General features: G+C 43.2%; 1 protein-coding gene across 4 annotated transcripts in view; it reads left to right on the plus strand.

The window, feature by feature from the left end:
* C6 (complement C6) overlaps window positions 1-19,971 on the plus strand; it is a 31,769-nt gene extending 11,798 nt beyond the window's left edge. For 2 of the 4 annotated variants that reach the window (XM_054186653.1, XM_054186652.1), the window contains 11 exons: window positions 5,452-5,692; window positions 6,362-6,484; window positions 7,705-7,871; window positions 8,759-8,984; window positions 10,205-10,376; window positions 11,481-11,592; window positions 12,013-12,145; window positions 13,144-13,335; window positions 13,826-13,916; window positions 15,291-15,532; window positions 17,450-19,971. In XM_054186653.1, coding sequence (XP_054042628.1) covers window positions 5,452-5,692; window positions 6,362-6,484; window positions 7,705-7,871; window positions 8,759-8,984; window positions 10,205-10,376; window positions 11,481-11,592; window positions 12,013-12,145; window positions 13,144-13,335; window positions 13,826-13,916; window positions 15,291-15,532; window positions 17,450-17,631 — 1,881 coding nt within the window. In that variant the 3' untranslated portion in view covers window positions 17,632-19,971. The remainder of the gene's footprint in view (window positions 1-5,451; window positions 5,693-6,361; window positions 6,485-7,704; window positions 7,872-8,758; window positions 8,985-10,204; window positions 10,377-11,480; window positions 11,593-12,012; window positions 12,146-13,143; window positions 13,336-13,825; window positions 13,917-15,290; window positions 15,533-17,449) is intronic. The other 2 variants (XM_054186651.1, XM_054186650.1) reach the window with 1 other exon arrangement.
* Window positions 19,972-22,436: the final 2,465 nt, after the last annotated feature.

Genomic DNA, 22,436 nt, shown 5'->3' on the forward strand with positions numbered 1-22,436 from the left:
AGAAGTTTTTTCTAACATCCATCCTAAACCGCCTCAACTTGAGCAACTTAAGGCCATTTTCTCTTGTCCTATTGCTTGTTACTTGGGAGAAGAGACTGACACTGACCTCGCCACAACCTCCTTTCAGGTAGTTGTAGAGAGCGATAAGGTCTCCCCTCAGCCTCCTCTTCTCCAGACTAAACAACCCCAGCTCCCTCAGTCACTCCTCATAAGACACGTTCTCCAGACCCCTTACCAGCCTTATTTCCCTTCTCTGGACCCGTTCCAGCACCTCAATTTCTTTCTTGTGGTGAGGGGCCCAAAATTGAACACAGTACTCAAGGTGCAGTCTCACCAGTGCCGAGTGCAGGGGGACGATCACTTCCCTAGTCCTACTCATCACACTATTTCTTATAAAGGCCAGGATGCTGTTGGCCTTCTTGGCCACCGGGGCACACTGCTGGCTCATATTCAGCCAGCTGTCCACCAACACCCCCAGGTCCTTTTCCACCAGGCAGCCTTCCCCTCACTCTTCCACAAGACTGTAGCCCTGCATGGGTTTGTTACACTCACTTGAGAGGTGTAGGAAGAGAGATTGCCAGCGAAGACTGAGGCAAAAAAGTTGTTGAGTACCTCAGCCTGCTCCTCCTCTGTTGTTACCACTTTGCCAGTTACGTTCATCAGTGTGGGGTATGCTTTGTTTGACCTTCCTTTTCTGTCTCACATGCCTACAGAAACCTATTCTATTATATGATTCTAAGCCCTTCTTATTAGTCTTTGCATCCCTTGCAAGTTCAGCTCCAGCTGTGCCTTGGCCTTCTTGACCCCATCCTGACACAACCGGACAGTGTCCCTATACTCTTCCCAGGACACCTGTCCCTGCTTCCACTGCCTGGGCATTTCCTTCTTGCCCTTTTGTTTGACCATCAGGTGTCAATTCAGCCATGCCGGTCTCTCGCAATTGAGAGCTCTTGCACTCTATGGAAAGCATCCTTAAAGATCATCCTTGTGACCTCCCTAATGTCTTCTGTGTCTTCTGCTTGCATCATGGTAACCATTTAGGGTGGGATTCATTTTACATATCCATAGGCAGCAGCAGTTCCACAGGGATCTGCATCTCAGCTAATCACCCTCCTTTTGTATTGATGAAGAGAAATTGGGTGGGTTTCTACATAAACATCTGTTAATTAAATATTGCCCTAGTAGTGTGAAGAGGGAGCCCCGGTGACCACCTCTCTCTCTTCTCTGTACTAAATATAAGGAAAGAGTCTTAAAGTGAGACTGGAATGTTACGTAACACATTTCATTATAAACTACTTTACTGATCTTGCCCATCCTGCTCCATGTTTTTATTTTTATATACTATTTTCTTCACTTTTTTGTCACTGAATTCCCATGCTGTGATGTCAAAGGGCTTCTGAAGGTTTTGTATAAGAATTTATGCCCAGTCCCTTAGCCCATGTTCCTAGTATTTCTGGCAGCAGTTAATTGGGTTGGACTGTTGGACTACCTGAACTACAATTCAAAAACTGAGACCTCAAAGATAGAAAGCCACCTCCACCTAGGGGGACATCAGGCAAGGACAGACATGATTCTGTGGCAATTCTACTTGTGATACTTGGGATGAAAGATTACTTAATCAGCACGTTCAGATGAAATCCTGGTTTGTTAGAAAATTTCCAATTAAAACTACTGGTTTCAACATCAGTCCAGCTCAGCTTGTGTTTGGCTCCTTTTTGCCAAAGTTGTATAATAAAACTAGACTTGAGTACTCACATTTGATTTAGACCAGGCTTTCTTTGGGAATAATCATCCCTGATCTACTAATAGTTTGTATTAATACCTGGTACTCATGCGTCAAGCTTGCTACAGGCACCTTGGTTTACCACTACAATTCACAGAATCACAGAATGGTTGGGGTTGGAAGGAACCTCTGGAGATCATCTAGTCCAACCCCCCTGCTACAGCAGGGTCACCTAGAGTAGGTTCCACAGGAACGCATCCAGGCGGGTTTTGAATGTCTCCAGAGAAGGAGACTCCACCACCTCTCTCAGCAGCCTGTTTCAGTGCTCTGCCACCCTCAAAGTAAAGAAGTTCCTCCTCATGTTTAGGTGGAACCTCCTATGCTCAAGTTTGTGCCCATTACCCCTTGTCCCATTACCGGGCACCACTGAGAAGAGCCTGGCCCCATCCTCCTGACACCCACCCTTTAAGTATTTATAAGCATTGATAAGGTCCCCCCTCAGTCATCTTTTTTCCAGACTGAAGAGAGCCAAATCCTTCAGCCTTTCTTCATAAAAGAGGTGTTACAATCCCCTAATCATCTTCGTAGCCCTTTGCTGTCCCCTCTCCAGCAGTTCCCTGTCCCTCTTGAACTGGGGAGCCCAGAAATGGACACAGTACTCCAGATGCGGCCTCACCAGGGCAGAGTAGAGGGCGAGGATGACCTCCCTCGACCTGCTGGCCACACTCTTCTGGATGCACCCCAGGATGCCATTGGCCTTCTTGGCCACGAGGGCACATTGCTGGCTCATGGCCATCCTGTTGTCCACCAGGACTCCCAGGTCTCTTTCCACAGAGCTGCTCTCCAGCAGGTCAGCCCCCAACCTGTACTGGTGCATGGGGTTATTCCTCCCCAAGTGCAGCACCCTACACTTGCCCTTGTTGAATTTCATAAGGTTCCTCTCTGCCCAACTCTGCAGCCTGTCCAGGTCTCTCTGTATGGTGGCACGGCCTTCCGGTGTGTCAGCCACCCCCCCCAGCTTTGTGTCATCAGCAAACTTGCTGAGGGTGCACTCTATCCCCTCATCCAGGTCATTGATGAATGTATTGAAGAGGACTGGACCCAGTACTGACCCCTGGGGAACACCACTCGTCACTGACCTCCAACTAGACTCTGTGCCCCTAATCACGAACCTCTGAGCTCTGTCTTTCAACTGGTTATCTATCCACCTTACTGTCCATTCATCTAACCCACACTTCCTAGGCTTCCCTATGAGGATGCTGTGGGAGACAGTGTGAAAAGCCTTGCTGAAGTCAAGGTAGACAACATCCACTGCCCTCCCCTCATCTATCCATCCAGTCATGCCATCATAGAAGGCTATCAGATTAGTCAGACGTGATCTCCCCTTAGTGAACCCATGTTGAGTACTTCTGATAGCTTTCGTTTCCTCCACATGCTCCGAGATGACTCCCAGAATGAGCTGTTCCATCATCTTTCCAGGGATGGAGGTGAAGCTGACCAGCCTGTAGTTCCCCGGGTCCTCCTTCTTGCCCTTTTTGAAGAGTGACATTGGCTTTCCTCCAGTCCTCAGGCACCTCGCCTGTTCTCCAGGACCTTTCAAAGATGATGTAGAGAGGCCCAGCAATGACTTCCGCCAGCTCCCTCAGCACTCTCGGGTGCATCCCGTCAGGGCCCATGGACTTGTGGATGTCTAATTGACCTAATTGATCTCTCACTTGATCCTCCTCATCCAAGGGGAAGTCTTCCACTTTCCCTGTTACTTTCTCCAAAGTCTGGGACTCCTGAGGGCTGGGCTGAGCAGTAAAGACTGAAGCAAAGAAGGCATTCAGTAACTGCACCTTCTCTGCATCCTCCGTCACCATGGCTCCTGTGTTACTCAATAGCGGGCCCACAACTTCTCTAGTTTTCTTTTTGCCTCCAATATACTTGAAGAAGCCCTTCCTGTTGAGCTTGACATCCCTTGCCAGGTTTAATTCCAAGGAGGCCTTGGCTTTCCGCATTTCATTCCTGAACACTCTGGCGGCATTCTTGTAATCTTCCCAAATGGTCAGTCCCTTCTTCCGCTTACTGTAAACTTCCTTCTTCCACTTGAGCTTTTTCAGAAGCTCCCTGCTCAACCATGCAGGTCTCCTGCGTCCCTTGCCTGATTTCTTGTTTTTATGGATGCACCAATCCTGAGCTTGGAGAAAGTGGTGTTTGAACACCAACCAGCTCTCTTGAGCCCCCCTGCCTTCCAGAGCCAATTAAACACGTGCCCCAAAATGACTGGAGACTTTGGAATCCCATTTCCTGGGACTGTTCTACAAGTGAGGGTTTCCAACATTCCATGTGCCTCACAGATTTAGAACAGAAATCACTGGGTTTGACAATTGTAAGGTAAATTGCTAGTAATAAAAGCACTTAAGATACTTTTAGTAGCAGAAAATGCAAACGTGAGATGCATGTCAAGCAGAAACTCATATTTACCATGCAAGTGGATGCTAAAACCAGTTAAGGTTTTAGAGTCAATATTTGCCAAAGTGGCCTGCAATTTTGTGTGTCATAACTGAAATATTAGCTGGCACAGCCAAAAATTGAGGATCAGAACGTAAACCACCTGAAAATCCTAAAAATGATGTTACCACAGGGTATTTTAGGAGCTGAATATAAACTGGGAATTGTTACATACCCTATTTCTTCCATTCTTATTCTCACTACAGCAGAAAACTGAGTATCCTTAGCTTATTTTCCAATGTGCAAATGACAGTACTGAAAGGAGCAGTGCTGTGCAGAACTGAGAGCTGAGGTCCAGCCTCTGTGTTACGTTGCTCAATCCTGGCTGGGAAAACTCCCTGTCTAGAGGCATCCATGTGCCTTTTAAGCCAAGTGACCTTGGAGACAGAAGTGGAGTAAAGCCAACCTACCAGCAGCAAAATTCAGCAGAAGAACCGATGTATAAATCAGTAACAAAGTGTTTTAGAATGAATCTTTCCTATCTGCCAGTTAGTAATTTGCTCCAGTTTCTTGCCCCTCCTGTTGCTCTCGAACTCTTTGCTTCGGCCTCGTGCCATCAGTTCCCCTTGTCACTTTATAAATCCCTTCTTTCAGTATTTTTTATTCCTCTTTTTTCTGTTTAGTTAAACTCCCACATAAACAGACTCTAGAATTGCAAAAATATATGAATTAGCTGTTTCAAAACATCAGTTTTTCTAAACGTAAGAGATGTTTCCAGTGATTGAACCTTCTCTTTTTTTTTTTTTGCCTCTCACATTAACAGCCTGACACTTGAACTCAATGAGATCTTTATCTCTGTGCTTTAGTTTTCCTTTTAGCAGACTGATAAATTGTGAAACATCATAACACTGAGTTAGTATCCAGAACCTCACCAGATTAGTCGCAAATGACTCATGGATGCTTATACGCTGAAACCTTTCCTCTGAAAGCTTTGGTTGCCTTATCAATTGCTGGTGTACTGGTTACAGCAGGAATCCTTTTGCTTCCTGTTTGGTAGGTGTTCAGGGAGTCCTAATTTTTGTTGGAATGCACAATGTAAAGGAGTAATGAGCATTGTCCTCAAGAACTCATGGGGTTCTTGAAAACTCCAGGGCTAGTTTGTTCATGGTTAAAGCAGCATGATACACAGGATTAATTAGTTCTTGCAATGTATCTCAGGGCATAGTCTTGGTTCCTCTGCTTTCTGTAGTTAACTACATATGAAGATGCTAAGACTCCCTTTTTCTTCTTTCTAGAATTCCAACTTTATTAGAGTCCATAAAGTCATTTCTGTTGCAAACTTCACAATGAAACAGTCAGATCTGCAGCTCTCAGATGTCTTTCTAAGAGCACTTAACCACCTGCCCCTGGAGTACAACTATGCTTCATACAGCAGAATATTTGATGACTTTGGTACTCACTATTACACCTCTGGGAAGATGGGTGGTTCCTATGACATTCTTTACCAGTACAGCTCTGACGAATTGAAGAACTCGGGTAGGTAATCTTTAACAAGAAAATATCATGATTTGTTTACCATCTTTCTTATCACTGTTTTAAGGTCTTAGACCACATTGTAAGTTCTCCAACAGCAAAAATCCTCTAGACTTGCATAGACTCAGGAATTACTCACACTGCCTAAATATAGAGCAAGAATAAATTTATTCTCTACACTGTCTTAATTTGAAAAGTTCAAGAGGTTTCTTACTTGGTAAACATCATTGTGTTCAGGGAAACCTCTTAAGACCTTCAGATTGAGACCAGGTGCCACAAGGAAAAGGTGTTCCAGCACACTTCAGTGTGGGACTGAGGTCTGAGAGGTCTAAATGGTTCTTTTTGGGATACAGTCATTAAAGTTGTTGGTATTGATTAGAAATTACTCTGAAAATATTCCCATGACTGCAAATCTGTCAAAATGAAAAGACAGTACCACAAAATACGAATCTTAATGCAACTGCTGTAACTTGCATAACCATTACCTAAAGGGGATGGTAAACATGACTCAGTCCAATACTGTTTGTACCTGGAGAAGCAGGCACCTGCAGTAGTGAAGTCTCCAGTGGTGAGTGAGGAGCAGGGAGACTGCGATGGCTCACCTTGATGTGGGAGCCTGGGGGAATGTAACATGGTTATGGTGATGAAGCTGCTGCTCTGTGATATTTCTAGGTCTGGCAGTGGATGAATCAACAGAGTGTGTTCGAACAGAAACAAAAAAGCGTGTGTTCTTCCGGAAGAAAAAGAAAGTCAGTACCAGATGCACCACAAACAGGATGACTGTGAAACATGAAGGTGACCATTATGAGAACAGTGTCCATGTCCTGCTACTTACCCTGAGAGACACCATTCCCCTCAGCTAGGTGCCCCAGGTGATCTCTCAGCTTTGTGAACTACAAATGCTCTTCCATCACTGTCAGAAGAGCAAGTGTTTCACTTTTTGTCTCTGAAGGAAGCACTGGAAACATTCTTTTACTTGCGAAAGAAGTTATGATGTAGGCGCACTCTTCCACTGCTCTGGAGCACCACCATAGGGGATCCAGTGGCAGTCAGTCACAGATCTGACAAACATTCCTGGGTCCAGGGCCAGGCATGCTGACTGGGAAATGGGCACAACTAGAAATGTGTGATCATGACTGAGTTGCTGACCTTCCTTAAGGGTTGCTTAGGGCTCATTGTGAGAGTTGGGCAGGAGTAACATGCTCCCTGACCTTCGCCTCCCATCTTCCTTATGCCAAGCAGACTTCTGGCTGCAGGAGTCCATAGAATCATAGAATGATCTATGCTGGAAAGGACCTAACACTGCCAAAACCACCACTAAACCATGTCCCTAAGTCCACAGCTACCTGTCTTTTAAATACCTCCAGGGATGGCAGTTCCACCACTTCCATGGGCAGCCTGTTCTAATATTTGATAACCCTTTCAGCGAAGAAATTTTTCCTAATATCCATCCTAAACCTCCCCTGGTGCAACCTGAGGCCATTTCTTCTTGTCCTATCACCTGTTACTTGGGAGAAGAGATCAACTCCCTGGCAATGTTACCTGGAAATGCCAGTAATGCGTCACAGGAACTGCAAAAAGTTTCTGTATTTTCTGCAAGAATGGCAAGAGTCATGCTCTGCATCACTAAAAACAGGGGTTTCATCACCTCCACCATATTTTTGTCCTCATTTTATGATCAATTTCCATTACTTGGGTGTTTACAGCTGGGACTAAAGATCCTGCCTTGCAGTGTGTTCTTCTAGAGGAGCCTGCTGTATCCCCGGCGTTTTCCATAAATGTCTTGTGTAGTTCTGAATACCTCTATGGCTAAGGTCTCAGACACTTTCAGACACTGCTGCCATGGCAGGGATTGTTTTTCTGAGCTTAGACTTCATTCTTCCACAGCTAGCTTCAAAAAATCAAACTTAGTTTACTCTTTGATATCCTCTTCACTTTTTCTTAGGACTCTGTTGTTATATCTGCTGTCTTTGGAGGCCTTTATCTGACAATACTATGATGAAATCCCCTTTCAGGTTCCATTTTGGAGTCAGCAGAGCGGTCAGTCTCCCTGGTAAAAGGTGGCATGTCAGAGTATGCAGCAGCTCTGGCCTGGGAGAAAAAGGGAGCTTTTCCAGGTGACAGAGTCTTCACAAACTGGCTGGATTCAGCAAAGGACAATCCCGTGGTGATTGACTTTGAGGTAAGAGAAGAACGAGAAAACCATTGAGATAGTAAAGTATTCACCTGTTAGCTGCTCTTCAGAGAGCTCTGCAGGTATTTTGTCTTTTAAATTGGAATGATGCTGTATGGTGATATGAAAGCACATAAAGATTTATTAGAACTACTTCTTGTGCATGTTGATTTAGAAGCCACACCAGATTTTCATCATCCATGGACAGTGAGAGTAAGAGGGAGGAATACGCCTCTGGCATAGCAGGCACCAGCAAGAGCTCAGACATGGGCCGGGGTTAGTTACCGTGCAGGAAAGCAGTGCATGGTGCTGGGAACGCTATTTTTCCTTGTGCTGTTTCCCCTGTCAGGCGTACGATCCAAGGTATGGCACGTAGCTAAACTGAAAAAAACCAGCAGTCCCCTGTTATGTCTGTCCTGCTCATTTAATGCAGTGTGCTTGGCTCCCCGGCTGGCACAGCAGCTGCTCAGCAGCAGCAGCAAAGCACTCAAGGCAAACAGCAGAACCTGCCTGAATGCAGCATGCTGTGATCTCTCTCCCATAGCAGCTGCTGAGCTCCTGAAGGAAGTGTAGGGGTGTCTCACATGGCAAGGACTGACTTTAAGCGAACCCCGCGTCGTCTATGGCATCCTGAATTTTTAGACATGGTATCCCACTTGATTGGTTTTCCACTGGCTCACAGAGCCCCAAACTGGGGAAATAAAAGCAATATAAACAGTATAATATAGATCTATAGCACTGTCATACTCCTTTAAAGCATCCATAACTTTCAACAAGCCTGACTCCTGTGTCACATAGCTTCATACGTAGGCATTAGTGTCTTTAAAATCCTGCAGCTACTCCCAGCAGGACCCTGCTGGGTCTGGGTAACTGCTCACCCAACAGCTGTCTTCCAGGTGTCGCCCATTGTGGATTTGGTGAAGAACGTGCCATGTGCTGTGACCAAACGTCGCAACCTGGGGAGAGCCCTGAGAGAATACGCGGGCAGGTTTGATCCTTGCCAGTGTGCCCCGTGCCCCAACAACGGCAGGCCAGTGCTTTCTGGGACAGAGTGCCTCTGCCTCTGCCAGGCTGGCACCTATGGCAAAAACTGTGAGATACGAGCTCCCGGTTACAAATCAGGTACTAGGGGTGATACCGTCATAATGGAAATATGGTCCTTTTGGTATCTATTTGTCAAAGATGAATCTGACATAACCTTCTCTTACTAAATCCATAGCACTTCTTACCACATGGTCAGAAAGTATAAGAATAAAGGTAGGAATAAAAATAAAAATAAAAGATCAAACTGAATAGGCATGGCTCAAAAGGCATTGGTAAGACATGGTAAAAGATTCCTTAGCTACATAATTAAGATACTAGGAAATGAGCAGTTCAGAAACAAGGATGAAGTTGAGATCAAAGATAATTGAGGCAAAAATTAAAAAACCTATTCCTTAGTTTTCCCTATAGCTTATTATGCTTAAGACTAAATGTCTAATGGATATAAAAATTGTTTACTAAAATGTAGAAGGAAAACTCTTAAGGAGTTGTCTTAAGAAGAGGGAACATAATCATCGTTCTGAAAAATTTAAAGAACAATTTCATGGAAATGGGGTTTTGAATGAGATTGGCACTAGTGTAATACCTACGGGAAACAGAAGAGACTTACAGTATTATATTTATTATTACACATATTTATATTCTGGCACCAAAAGGGGACAGAAGGAAAAGTCACTCAGGCAGCTCCAGGTCTTATTATCTGACCCTGATAAAGAAATATTTTGAAAGAAATAAACAATTGAAGATATGAAGATAGAGATGAATGTAGAAAGTGTATTGCATGTAGAAAAGAAAATGTGTGTAAATAAAAATTTTTATATATGATTCATGGTGGCACAGACAAAATACCCCAGGGGTTAAGAAAAGACAGGGATGTTTTAATTTAGCTTGCATGGGATGTAGATTTGGGGTTTAGATATGGTGTTAGAGCTCAGATTTATTTAATAACTCACTAAATACTGAACTATCTAAATAGTTTGTCAGCACCATGAAAAATCAAACACCTGTTTGTGCAATAGAATTAGAAAATAAGCTGCTTCTGTGTTTGAAAGTTACTTGCAATCAAAACTATAAAGGAAGATATATTTCAGGTTTTCATGAAGCAGCTGGAATTTGGCTGATCATCTCTTTGGAAAACTTCACATTCTAGAGACAACCTACTCCCTTAACAGTAACAATTTTAAATCGTTTGAAAATATCTATTATGAATTTACCACCATCCCTCTTGTATGTGGCCTTAAAAGAAATACCATGTATGGTACAGATCTACCAAAAGATGGGATTTCTTTTACTTCTTGCAGTTGCTGTAGATGGCCGCTGGGGTTGCTGGTCTCAATGGAGTTCATGTGATGCTTCCTTCAAAACAAGAAGGACTCGAGAGTGTAATAATCCCTCCCCGATGAATGGTGGGAAGCCCTGTGAAGGTGAACAGGAAGAAGAGGAGGACTGTTATGTCTCTGTATTCATGGACAGGTAAGAAGATGGTAGATAAAAAGACCTCCATAGTCATGGGGCAGAGTTAAGGAGCCCTCCAGAATGGCTTTGTGACTACCAAGGAGAAACAGAAGACAACTCTCCTGTCTGAACTTCTGTGGTGGGACTGAGAGAAGGCAATGTCTGAAAATATTCACAGCTTGCTTTGAGTTTGGATTTATACATTGTTTACTCCTAGAAAATGGCTGATGAATTACATACAGAGGTATACTTCTAGATCTCTTACACTGTTTTGCATGGCTTCTTGTCCAAAGCCATGAAGAACCCATCTGCTTCTGTTCATGGGAGTCATCAGTTTCCATTTTTCCATATCACATCTTCATCTGTTCCATATCACATCTTCATCTCTTAGGGGTTTAGGTCTGAACTCAGAATTCTCAGAATTCCGCTGGAACTACCAACTTTTCATATTCCCGCTTTGAATATGTCTAATGTACAGGTTTTGCATGGTTTCAACTTAAAATCATAACTCCCAATGCCAAACTGGCTCAGTTTCTTGGATCCTCAAGAGCAAGGCTTTGTACAGATTCAGTTTTTCTACTGGAACCAAGAGCTGAAGCAGGATTTTCATCATCGCTGCTGTAATGACTACAGAGGAGATTCTGGAGTGGACAGGAGAGGATTAAAAGCAATAGGCTCCACAGTTCTTTGTCACTCATTTCAGTTAGACAGCTCCATGCTCAGAGAGATCAGCCTCCTTTAACCATTGCCTGATGGCAGCAGGCAGGTTCTGACTCAAATCATGTAGACTCCTTAGAGCCTTTCTCTATATGCTGTTCGTTGCCTCTGTTTCTTACTCTATAGAATATCGCATGAGTTATGTTGACAGGAATTGTAGCCCTGTATCTATGACTTCTTTAGTGCTCTCACAATCTCCCTCCTATCAAGACCTGCAACTTTTGATGTCCACCATATTTTATTTCAAAGTTAAATAAAGCTTTTTCACTGGAGAACTGGGGGAGACTATATGACACAGACAACACACTCACAGCATTCCCATCCAAAGCTCCTGACATGATGACATTGTTATTTGGTGACACAATGCTTAAGATACATCCTTACCAGCACATATTTACTTTTCAGAGGTGCTCCTTGTATAAATGACGATGAAGCCAGGAGAGAAGAGGATGTCTTGATTGGTGAACCTGAGTCTGGATGCTCCAGGCCAGACCCACCAGAAAACGGCTTTATTAGGGTGAGCATGAAAAACGGGTGACACAGAAGGAAATGGTAGTAGTTGGAGAGCTGGGAAATTTTACAACTTCTTTGCCACATGTGCCTGATACTCAAGCTAGCTACTGTGCTAGTGAGCATGTTGCTGTGTACGTGGCATGCTGTGGGACTCTAGTCCACTGAAGTCCACCAGCAACTGAAGCAAAGACAAGGTAAAATCAATTTCAAAGAGTGGTCCTTGAATCCTTCCTTTGTTATTGTGACATCAGTTACTGCAGCTGGACAAACATATCATTATATAGGTGAGTGGATGACTCATATTTCAGATCATGAAGAAAATGTATTAATTACATCATATCACCAGGTTTTTATCATTGTTTCTTTTAGCAATGTCCAATGTCATTACCATATTTGAGGGGCTTTTTGGTTTCATTTTTTATAGAATGAAAAGAACCAGTATGCTGTGGGGGAAGAAGCCGAAATTGCCTGTGTGAGTGGTCACATCCTCAGTGGCTATCAATTCCTTCGGTGTCTGCCAGATCAAACCTGGACGCAGCAACCTGTTGAATGTCAACGTAAGAAAGAGAAAACTAATTTAGCCCAGCAGCAAAACAGAAGTGGAAGAAAAAGACAAAAAATATATTTCAATACAGGTTTTAAAAGGAGAATCTGTAATGATATCTGAGAAGATAGCATTTTAAGAAGGTATTTCATGTAGAGATGGCAAAAACCTAGTGAGTCAGTACATCATTCCTCTTCCAATTCACAGGTGTTACTATTATGTACTTTGTAAGGATACTGTAATATTCAATGCTTTAGAAAACCCTCAGATGGATGCTGTGAAGTCCTTCTCTTGTCTAGTTTTACATGTCTTTTAACAGAAAGACTCATCTTTTGTTTCCAGACTTACATAGATACCTTTAACTTGATGACATTTATGCTGAAGAAACTGTTCTTAGAGGAATTTGTCTACCTTTTTTTGTATTAAATGGATGATGTGTCTCTAATCACCACCACCTCACCAGGCTGCCTTGAAAATCCCCACAATAAATCAATGCCTTGAAGTATTTATAGTCCAATTAAGGATCAGAACTGACCTGGGTTTGCTAACAGGAGAGATTCCAGTGGTTTTCTAGAACTCAGTGTGATTTCATTGACTTAGTGTTCATTTTATATATATAAAAAAATTACCTGAATACACTTATGAGCTTTCTATTGTCATTCATTTAACTGTTTTGTTAATAGCTTCATTTACAAAAGAAAAATTAAAATATGCTGTTAATGGAATTCTTATTATTTTTAAACTGTAAAATTAAAATTCTTATATTAGCATACATTAGAAACACATTGTAATTATCTAGTTATTGATTGAAAAATATTTTAAAGACTATGACAATGCACTGAAAATTTCTAGACTTAATTATGCTAAATATTTATTAGTTTTGAATGTCAGTCAAACGTTCAGTGTTATTGAGTGTTTTCACATCTCTTCAGATGAAGCATTACGACTTGCTGTAATTATCCACACACCATAAACCCAAGAAGAATTATACTTTTTTCTTGTTTGTTACAGCCTCGGTATGCCTCAGGCCACCAACATCTGACAGTGTCACAATTTCCCCATTTAAGCAACAGTACAACATTGGCGAAACCGTGAAGCTGAGCTGCCAAGCTGGGTTTATAGTCACAGGTCAAACACAGTATACCTGTGGGAAAGACCTGTCCTGGATACCTCCTGTGTTGAGATCTACTACATGTGAAAAAGGTTAGTATGCCTGCAGATACTTTACCCTCTCTATACTGCTGGTAATAACAGGACAGTTTATTTTAGCTAGGTAGATGTAGGAAGCAGTTGACTGGTTTTAAGACATATGACAACTGTTCATTAGTTTTGGTTTTCCTTTGTCCTTACCACAGTATGATATAATTTCAGCCCCAAACTTCTGCTTTAAGTTCAGAATTCTTGGGTGCAAGGTACTGTACACTTTAATTATGAAACTGAGGTACTGAAACTGTTTTCTTAACTACAAAACAAACCAAACCCCAGCTGTATTAACGAGGCCTTCTCTTCTTGTACAGGATTTTCTGGTAATTTTTGCAAAGACTGTTGTGTACTTGTGGAATCCAACCACAGCAGCTTTCAGAGAAATATGGGATAAACAGAAATGAATCCATTTTAGGTTTTACAGTGGGAGTCTAAGATATTTCTGTTCACTCCATTACTAGTTACAGTAACTCTCACTCTTTTGCTTCAGATGTCCAAACTAAAATTAGAGGTATTTGCAAACCAGGACAAAAGCAGGTTGGATCTCAGTGTGTTTGTATGTCTCCAGAAGAAGATTGTGGGTAAGTTAAGTACTTTCATTAGAAAAAGAAAAGTTGAAGCTTCTCCACTGATAGACCAAGAATCCATTGTGACACAAAGCAGGAAGGATAACAAAAGACAACAGCAATCTGGGGCTAGTCTGTTCAGATATTAGCCAGCTATGCTTCCGTATCGAAATTACAGACCCATTTTTGTATTAAATAAATGCGCAATGACATTAACCAAATGGCACACCAGGGTGCATCATTCTAACCTACATTACCATCTGCTACCAGAGATCCCAACTCTTCCTTTTCTTCTCTTTATTCATCCAATTTCTATATTTTCACTGTCATCGCCTTGCTATAATAGGTCATTCTCCTTGTGTTTGAGATTCACCTTTTTCAGATGAACATGCTGCAAAATACACTGTATGTTTCAGTCTCCACAGCATATAAAAATGTGTAAGACTTGGATTTACTGTCTCTTTACACAACATGACCTGCTCAGACCATTGAGCCTTCAAGTGAATAGAGGGTTATCCTAGAGGATTTTTAATACATGACTGGCCAGGTTGGAGGTGTGGTATGGGGCTGGAGATAGGAAAGATAAGCACAGATTGAGTATCAGCTGGGCTGTTGTAGAGTTGAGATCAACACACGTTCCACCACAGGGCTCCTGTGCGACCACAGGCAAGTCCCTTGGCATGGGATTCATCTCATTCATGTTAGTGCCCAAATAACCAGGCATCTTCTCTCTCTCAAGAGTCCTTGGGTAGAAAGAGAGCATGTTCAGAGGGTGGTAGACGTTGTCAAAAGTATATAGGCCAAATCCTCTGAAAACTAGAGAACCTTTGTTGATTAAAGCTATAAGCTTAACTCAGGAGGCTAAACAAGGTGAGCTGTATTGCTCCCTCTCTTTGGGAGATGGCTAAGCTCAACAAAACAGAGCAGCCCGGAAATGCCTGCGCTTGCTGAGAATGGATCCACTCAGGAACCAAGAGCAATACATAAGGAAACTACAAGCAGCATGGCTGGGTTTGCCTGCCGTTGGTCCCAAAATAACTGTGCCTCAGAGGCAGTCTCACACACACAGCTGCAGGGCTGCATTAACTCAGACAAGCCACCCCAGGGCCAATGGAAATTTCCCATGCCTTGTGGAGGTAATAGTGCTCTCGTTTTCTTGTGCAGGCACATGTCCTTTACCTCCCATCTGTTGGACGGGACCAAAGCTTCCTCATTTCACAGCACTATGCTGTATCAGGTTCACAGCAGTAGTGACAGCCTTAGGTCTTTAGACAGATGTCCGACCTGGCCACGGCTTTGCTGTGTTTCATCTGAAGCTGGTGGAGCGTTTAGAAGCACAGACTTGTTCCACAGCCTGCTAGAATAACTTTTCTTTTTCCCTTGGGGCAGCCACTACTCAGAAGATATCTGTGTGCTACATGCTGTTTCTGAACAGAAAGTGACCAAGCCCAGCTGTCAGTATTCAGCTGAAATGTGCCTCGGAGAGCAGTCATTTCATTTCTTGCATGCTGGACCTTGCCATGGTGATTCCAACATAGACTGGGCTATCGAAAGGGCAAAGCTCTCTACAAATAGCTTGAAGAAAGTGCCCTGTGGCTATGACACTTGCTATGACTGGGAGGAGTGTCCAGGTATGACTTCTGAATGGTGGGATTTATCCAGCTCTTTGCATCTAAAAATAAAATGTTCTGACTCCTTCACTGCTCCAAGAATGGGATTTGCAAGCATTGTGGTCCATCTGAGAAAGTTATGGTGAGAGGAATGTGAAAGTGTGTTCAGTCCCATGTCCCTGCTATCAAGGCACTTAGATATGTGCCTTTTCATTTAAGCACAAGTGGTGTAGCGTTGCCAGTTGCCATTAGTAAGGCACAAAAGGAACTTGAAGACTAAGGGTACTTTTTCAGGAGAATTAACATTTGAATCTTTAATCACAGAAACGTAGTCAGCAATTTTATCGCCCGTTCCCTATGAGGCTACTATAACCACTAGTTTGTACTTCATGAGTTAATTTGGGCCACACCCTCTATAGCATATAATTAAATTATGAAATTAAATCGTGATAGTACTTAAAAAGCGAGATTGGGGCCATCGGGCTTAATGGGATTTTAATGGTAAAATTTGCAAATACCCATATGTGAAAACTGTGTTTATCGAGAGTTTTAATGAAATAACTAAGCTGGTGAAATCCCTAAGAGGATTATTTTATAAACACTGTTGTGCAACTTGGCTATTTACTGTGTAACAGTGATAAGAGCAGTGGGTTTTCCTGTAAATGTCTGAGTTGCTGCCTAGCTCTGTGCACGTCAATCCCTTGCCAGGAAAAGGCTGAGTGGCCGCCACGGTCATTCCTCCACTTGCTTCCAGAGACAAATATGATCCTTATCACACCTTGCCCACTTATGATAAATAAAGGAACAGCAGTGTACAGCAATCCTAAGACCCTGCTTTTAAGATGCAAGATTTCTGCAGCACAGGATCTGAAGTACGTGGCTGTAAAATGACCACAGGAGATGTTGTTCCTTGTGGGGCTGAAGGAGAGGACATGAGTAGGTGTGCCCCTCGAGGGACATACTGTGTTGGAGCCTCTAGGCACCTTGGGCTCCTGGGAAGGTGGTTATAAATTAATTTAAAAAGATATTTGGCTTATTTATTCCAGTGCCCCTAAGAAGCCTAGATCTGCTCCCCCTGTGAAAGTGGCTTAAAGCTGGATCCTGTGCCAACACCCCAGTGTTTTTCTCCCAAAAGCCTAGAGGAGCCCTATTCAGTAAGGAAAACAAGAGAGAGAGGTGAAAAATACATTAAATAAAACCTCTCAAGAAGTCTGAATTGGACTTCCCTCCTCTCTATTGCCACAGAAGTCCTCTTTTTCATGAGAATGCACAAACATTTAGGAAATTAAAGTTTTAGTTTTCCTCTGAATAAGTATCAATGCAGAGGCAGAAGATACTGCAATACCATGTGAAAGCAGCTAAATGAAGGAAAACACAAATTTTTCATATGTTTTAAGAAAGGGAACACAGAAACTTAGTTTTCTGCCTAGGGAATTTCTGGGAAGGAACACAAGGAGTCAGAATCTGATTAGATCAGAAATGGGTAATGAAATAACCGGCAGGACTGAGCTTTACCACAGGCCAGCAGCAGGTAGCTTAGCATTCATAAAGGGAGCTTTAATGAAATAGGAGCTGACATAATATGGACCTTAAGACTCCATTTCACAGCAACATTGTGTGCAAGGATAATTGGGAACAGAAAGTCAACTTAATATCTTTTAGTTTAGAAGAAAGGTCAGGGAAAGCCAGTGGATAAAAATAGTTAGATACTTCTGCTTCTGTATGGGCCAGTGCTGCAAAAACTGACATTTAAGGCTGCTTTTGTCTCTGCTCCTAGTACCCTACCATCTAGTGTGCGCGCTATAGGCTTTTTGTAACTAACGAATCACAATCCTCCAATAGTGGTTTTCCCTGTTGGACTTTGAAATGTTGTCAAACTATGAAATATGTTTTTAGTCATGACATTTGCAACTAACACTCCACCACATTCATTCACAGAGACACAGACCCAGTGCTCCTGCCTGATGCCTTACCAGTGCCCCAAAGGAGAGGGACGCCTTCACTGCATCCATATGGTGTCAACAGGGAGGAGGAGGACAGTCAGTCACTGCACACTGGCGGCCATGAAGTGTGCTGGCATCAAAGTGGAGGTGCTGGAGCAGGAGAGCTGCCTGGTGTAACCCATCAGCAATCCTAACAGCCACCGTGATTATCCCAATGTGTGCAGGCTGAGCCATGCTGGGGAAAACTCAGCTGGTTATGAAAGGACAAGTAGATCAAAAAGCAAAGGATGAAAAAAAAAATAGAGCTCACTTAACAGATTCTTGGGAGAAGGGTGACAGTGGGCTTTTTTTGGTCTGAAAATGATCTGGGGTGTGGGGTATAGGGACTGCCCTCACCGCTGGCAAGTCTGTGAATGTACAGAGGGAGGGAGCTAAGCGGACGGGAAGGGAGAAAGGGGAGAATTGCCTCTGGTCTCCCCTGCTGCTGGGTGAGATTTCTCCTTTCCTCAGACATTTGTTGCTCTGTTCCTGCACTTGTGACTGCTGTGCACTGTGGTCGTCTCGCTGGCTGCGTGCTGGCTGTACCATCCAGGCAGGCAGACTTCAGCATCATTGCACATTCTCTCTGACACTTAATGGGGTCATGAAGGAGGCTACCTGTCTGGGCATTCATGGTATAAATTCAGGGAGAAATAGAAAATACTGAAAACATCAAATATGCAATGACTGAGTGAAGTCTTCAAAACCAAGAGATTTTAAATCAGAGTAACTGAAAGGGGGAAATGTTCTGTGTTGGTTTGCTGGTCTTGAGTCTTAGACACCGTTGGGAAATTTTTGTGATGCCCCAGAGGTGAATTAAACACATTTGTGCTTAAATATAAAAGAAAAATTTGATAACAATGCATTGGGCAGTAACATGCTACACGGTTCTACATGGAGTTTGCAAAAATGCATCACAAGCAGATTCCTTAAAAACACTTGCACCAGCACCAGTCCCAAGAGCAGATCTGCTGCCCAAAGGTGGTCCCTGAGCACTCCCATTCCAGGATGGGTACAAGATGATGCTGAGGCTGTTTCTCATCTCATCAACAAGGGAAGCTTTACTCCCTTGCAAGGATCTGTTCTTTCTCTGACATTTCTACTTCCAGCCAGTTTAACCCCTTCTTGTAGTTTGTCCTTCTTGCCCTCCATGCCAGATCATTCTTCAGTCACAAATTACCACTGCTGAGCTGTTACAATCAGAATTTCCCCTTCAACACTCAAAATTTTACAAAACTGAGGATTAGAAACCTGCCTTCCAAGAAGAGGAAAGTTGAAAGTCACCTTCTTTCACCAGCAGTCATCAGAACAATGAGAATCAGGGAAAAAAGCATGAGAAGTGTCCATTGACAAATAACCTGCCCCATGTATAAGCGCCACACCTCGCCATGGGCTGGGCAGAGTCACTTGGGAGCTGGGAGTGGGGCGGACGTGAAATGGTTATTTTTCCTCCAAGCAGGTATCAGACCCCTATATTTGGGATGTTGCCAAGCTTCTTAAATCAGCAGCTAGTCTCAACTGGATGAAGCTCGACGAAAAGAAGCAATTAAATCTGCTGCTAAATACAATAAAGCATTATGCTTTCTTGCTTAAAATGTGTAGTAAAAATGATTATTAAAAACTGAGATAGTTTTGCGTTTGTAGTTCTGTAGCTCTCTCCTCCAACTGAAGATATATGCCAATATGCTGACGATGGCCTGGGAGAGGGTTGCAAATTTGATTGTCCCCAGCTTGTTTTCAGTGCCCTTATTTCTTCTTGCTGGTTGCATTCTGTGGGGGAATAATCACTCAGAATGGCTATGTATGCCTTCTGCACCCTCAACAAGCAAAGAAGATTTCTTGCTCCTGACCCTCTCACCTTAATACTAGCTTTTCATTACCCGACTCTGATTCCAGTGTGACTGTCTAGTAATGTTTCTGATAGGAGGAATTTTTTTCCCTGACACTTCTCACCGTGATAAATTGCCAGATGAAGTTATTTCCTGGTAAACAGAAGGCAGACGAGCTCCCTAGCTACCCCCATTTTTCCAGCACCTCCGGTTTCAAAGTGGATGCTATGCAAGCGCTCGCATTAAGACTTAGTTGTTCTCTCTTCCTGATGTGGATAACATAGTTTCTGTTTTAGTTGAGCATTATGCCACAGAGTGGAGACATCATCTGCCACTCGCTAATAAGGTGGAGATTCAGCCATAAACTGAATCCAGAGGAAATCTTTACTTGCTGAAATCAGTGGGAGTTTTGCTGTTGACTTCGGGACTGCACTGACAAGGGTCAGGACTGCAGTCACAAGGACTTTGGGTTTGCTGCTGTGCTCCATCACAGGGGTCCCCAACCCTCACATCAAAGACTGCAGCTCTTTAATTTTTCCTGCAACACCTATCTTTTTCTTGGATAAGCTCTCCTCTTCTACTGTGAGAACTTACATTAGATAATGACAGAGTCTTCTAGTTCAATGGTGGCAGAAAACGCTGCCCCTCCTTTGCCATTGTAAGCTCCAAGTAATATTATCTGGCTTGTTGGATCATTGCCTTGGGTCATAAATTATAATTGGGGAAGATGAAACAAACCTGAACTGAATCTGTCAGGGTAACCAGGGTCACAGAGATCTTGCTGATTCTCCAAGGACAGCTTTCTCGGTAATGCAGCTTCTACACTGCACAGAAAAATCCCATCTATTTGTTCTTAACATCACAGAGGAGGCATTATCCGAAATGAATATAATGAGCCTTTCCACTGATGCAAAGTTCCATACAACATCCCAGCATATCTAATTTTTCTCTAGCACAAGAGTATGTGAAGTGTACGTAGAATACACTTACCACAGTGAGACAGCTGAGGCACGATTCAATGGTTGGACAATTAGCAGCTGCTGTTGTGGGTTTCTGTATAAATAGTTATTGCAATTGTAACATAGAATGCAAAATTTGACCAAATATAGAAGAGAACTGAATATATATATAGTGTCTGTTACGATGTTTATCCTTATACAACCTCAGAAAGGGGTAATCCGGAGTTTGCTTCAAGGGTTTGAAGATAAAGCAGATACACAGGTTTAACTAGTAACAACCAAAACTTTTTCCAATGAGCCCCTGCTTAATTACAGCAATTACTGTTTCCTGTTACAGCTATGAGAGAAAACATCTTGTATTAAATTGTTGAGTCCTGATGTCTTTATTTCAGCTGTTATGTGCGAGGTAAACTTCTGTTAAGAATTTGGTGCAAAATATGACTGTGGCTACTAAATGCAAAGTTGCTACACGCGGTGAGCACAGTAGAAGATGGGAACCAGAGCTTTTGCTAGTGCCACTTTCACAGAGAGTGGTAAACCAGGGGCGATCTCAGCCAGCTTGTCCCACTGGGTTCCTGCACAGCTCATTGGTTTCCAACGCACTCCTGGGCTTTTACTCCAGTGTGTGCAGGGATGCATCTCCAGCAGCAGCATGATTTGTGGCATTCATGATAGCTCCAGCTCGATGTATTCAGTTTAAGCATTTAGAGGAAGAGGTCCATCATGTTTCTCCTCACCCAGAGATCCCTGAGCAATAGGTTTTGGCTAGTTCCTTCAGAAAATGGAGGCTTCAGCTATATCTGTAACAGAACTGACTCAACTTGCAGGTGGAATGTTATGGGATAAAGATGCTAAAACTAATATTGTTTATAAATTAAAAATTAACTAGATTTAATAAGCCCTCTGCTCAGAGCTGTCAATTTTACTATAAGGGGTCTTTCAACTGGCTCCCAAGGCTGTGTGTTTGTGTGTGGATGGGTGTGAAGATTTCCAACACAGAGGGGTTTGGGTAAGCTGATCTTCCTTCCTTGGTTACTGGGAGTGAGATGCCCCTAAAAGTGTATGCTGCATCCAAGCTAATCAACTTTGGCTGTCCTTTTAGTCAGTGGAGGGGAGAAACAGTCCTTAGACGACAGGATTTCTGTCTTATTAGGTAGACATCTGAAAACAGGCCAGATGAGTCATGCCCTAAAGGTGCCTGTCTTCCTCTGTTGACTGTGAAGGGAGCTGGAGGGTGACTAGGTCAGATACAAATATTTATGCTATAGATGTCTAAAATTGGATTAAATTAATCCTACCATTTCTATTTTTAAAGTTGTATGTGTTTATATATGTATTTAAAATATATGAATACATATATATATACTCCTAACATTTAATTTCCAGCACTGACTTGTTTGTCTTCTAGATCAGTGCCATTTATATTGCCACTTTTCAGGAATAACTGGCTTCATCCACAAAGGACTGAAGCTGTTGTGGAGCTCGGCACTGTGATAGCCCATGGCTAGAGACTGGCTCCCAAAGCAGTGCTGAGCACTACAGGAGGTGCCTGTGCTTCCTTCCCATCAGATGCTCAGTGAACCAGAAAGCATTATTCACGTCTGGGTGGAAGGGACGAGCGTGTCTGTTCGAGACACAGCCAGCTACTGGCAAAACAGGGACAGGATGGTTTTAGTGCCTTGTGCCCTGCTCATTACACAATGGAGCTTGGGGCCCAGTTGTTCCAGGACCTGCAATAACCAAACCCCAAGCAGAAGGGAATTGATTCTAACATGTTGCTTTTTAGATGAAGCCTTGTTGCTTTTCTTCCTCCCCGACTCCCCCCCTGGAGTCCCATTATGTCCTAAGTTGAGAGTCGGGGGTCTTCAGCCTGACACAAACAAGCTTTTTGGAAGCCATTGTTCACTTCAGTTGCACAGCAGCAGAGCCTTTCACCCAGCATCATCCTTAGGTGACTAAATTATTTACCTAGAGCACACAAGCCATCTCAAGTGCCGGGTCCTGCACTTGGATCACAACAACCCCATGCATCGCTACAGGCTTAGGGAAGAGTGGCTGGAGAGCTGCCTGGCAGAAAAGGACCTGGGGGTGTTGGTCGACAGCCGGCTGAATATGAGCCAGCAGTGTGCCCAGGTGGCCACGGTGGCCAACAGCA

The sequence above is a fragment of the Rissa tridactyla genome, chromosome Z (assembly GCF_028500815.1).
Source record: "Rissa tridactyla isolate bRisTri1 chromosome Z, bRisTri1.patW.cur.20221130, whole genome shotgun sequence".
Taxonomy (NCBI): domain Eukaryota; kingdom Metazoa; phylum Chordata; class Aves; order Charadriiformes; family Laridae; genus Rissa; species Rissa tridactyla.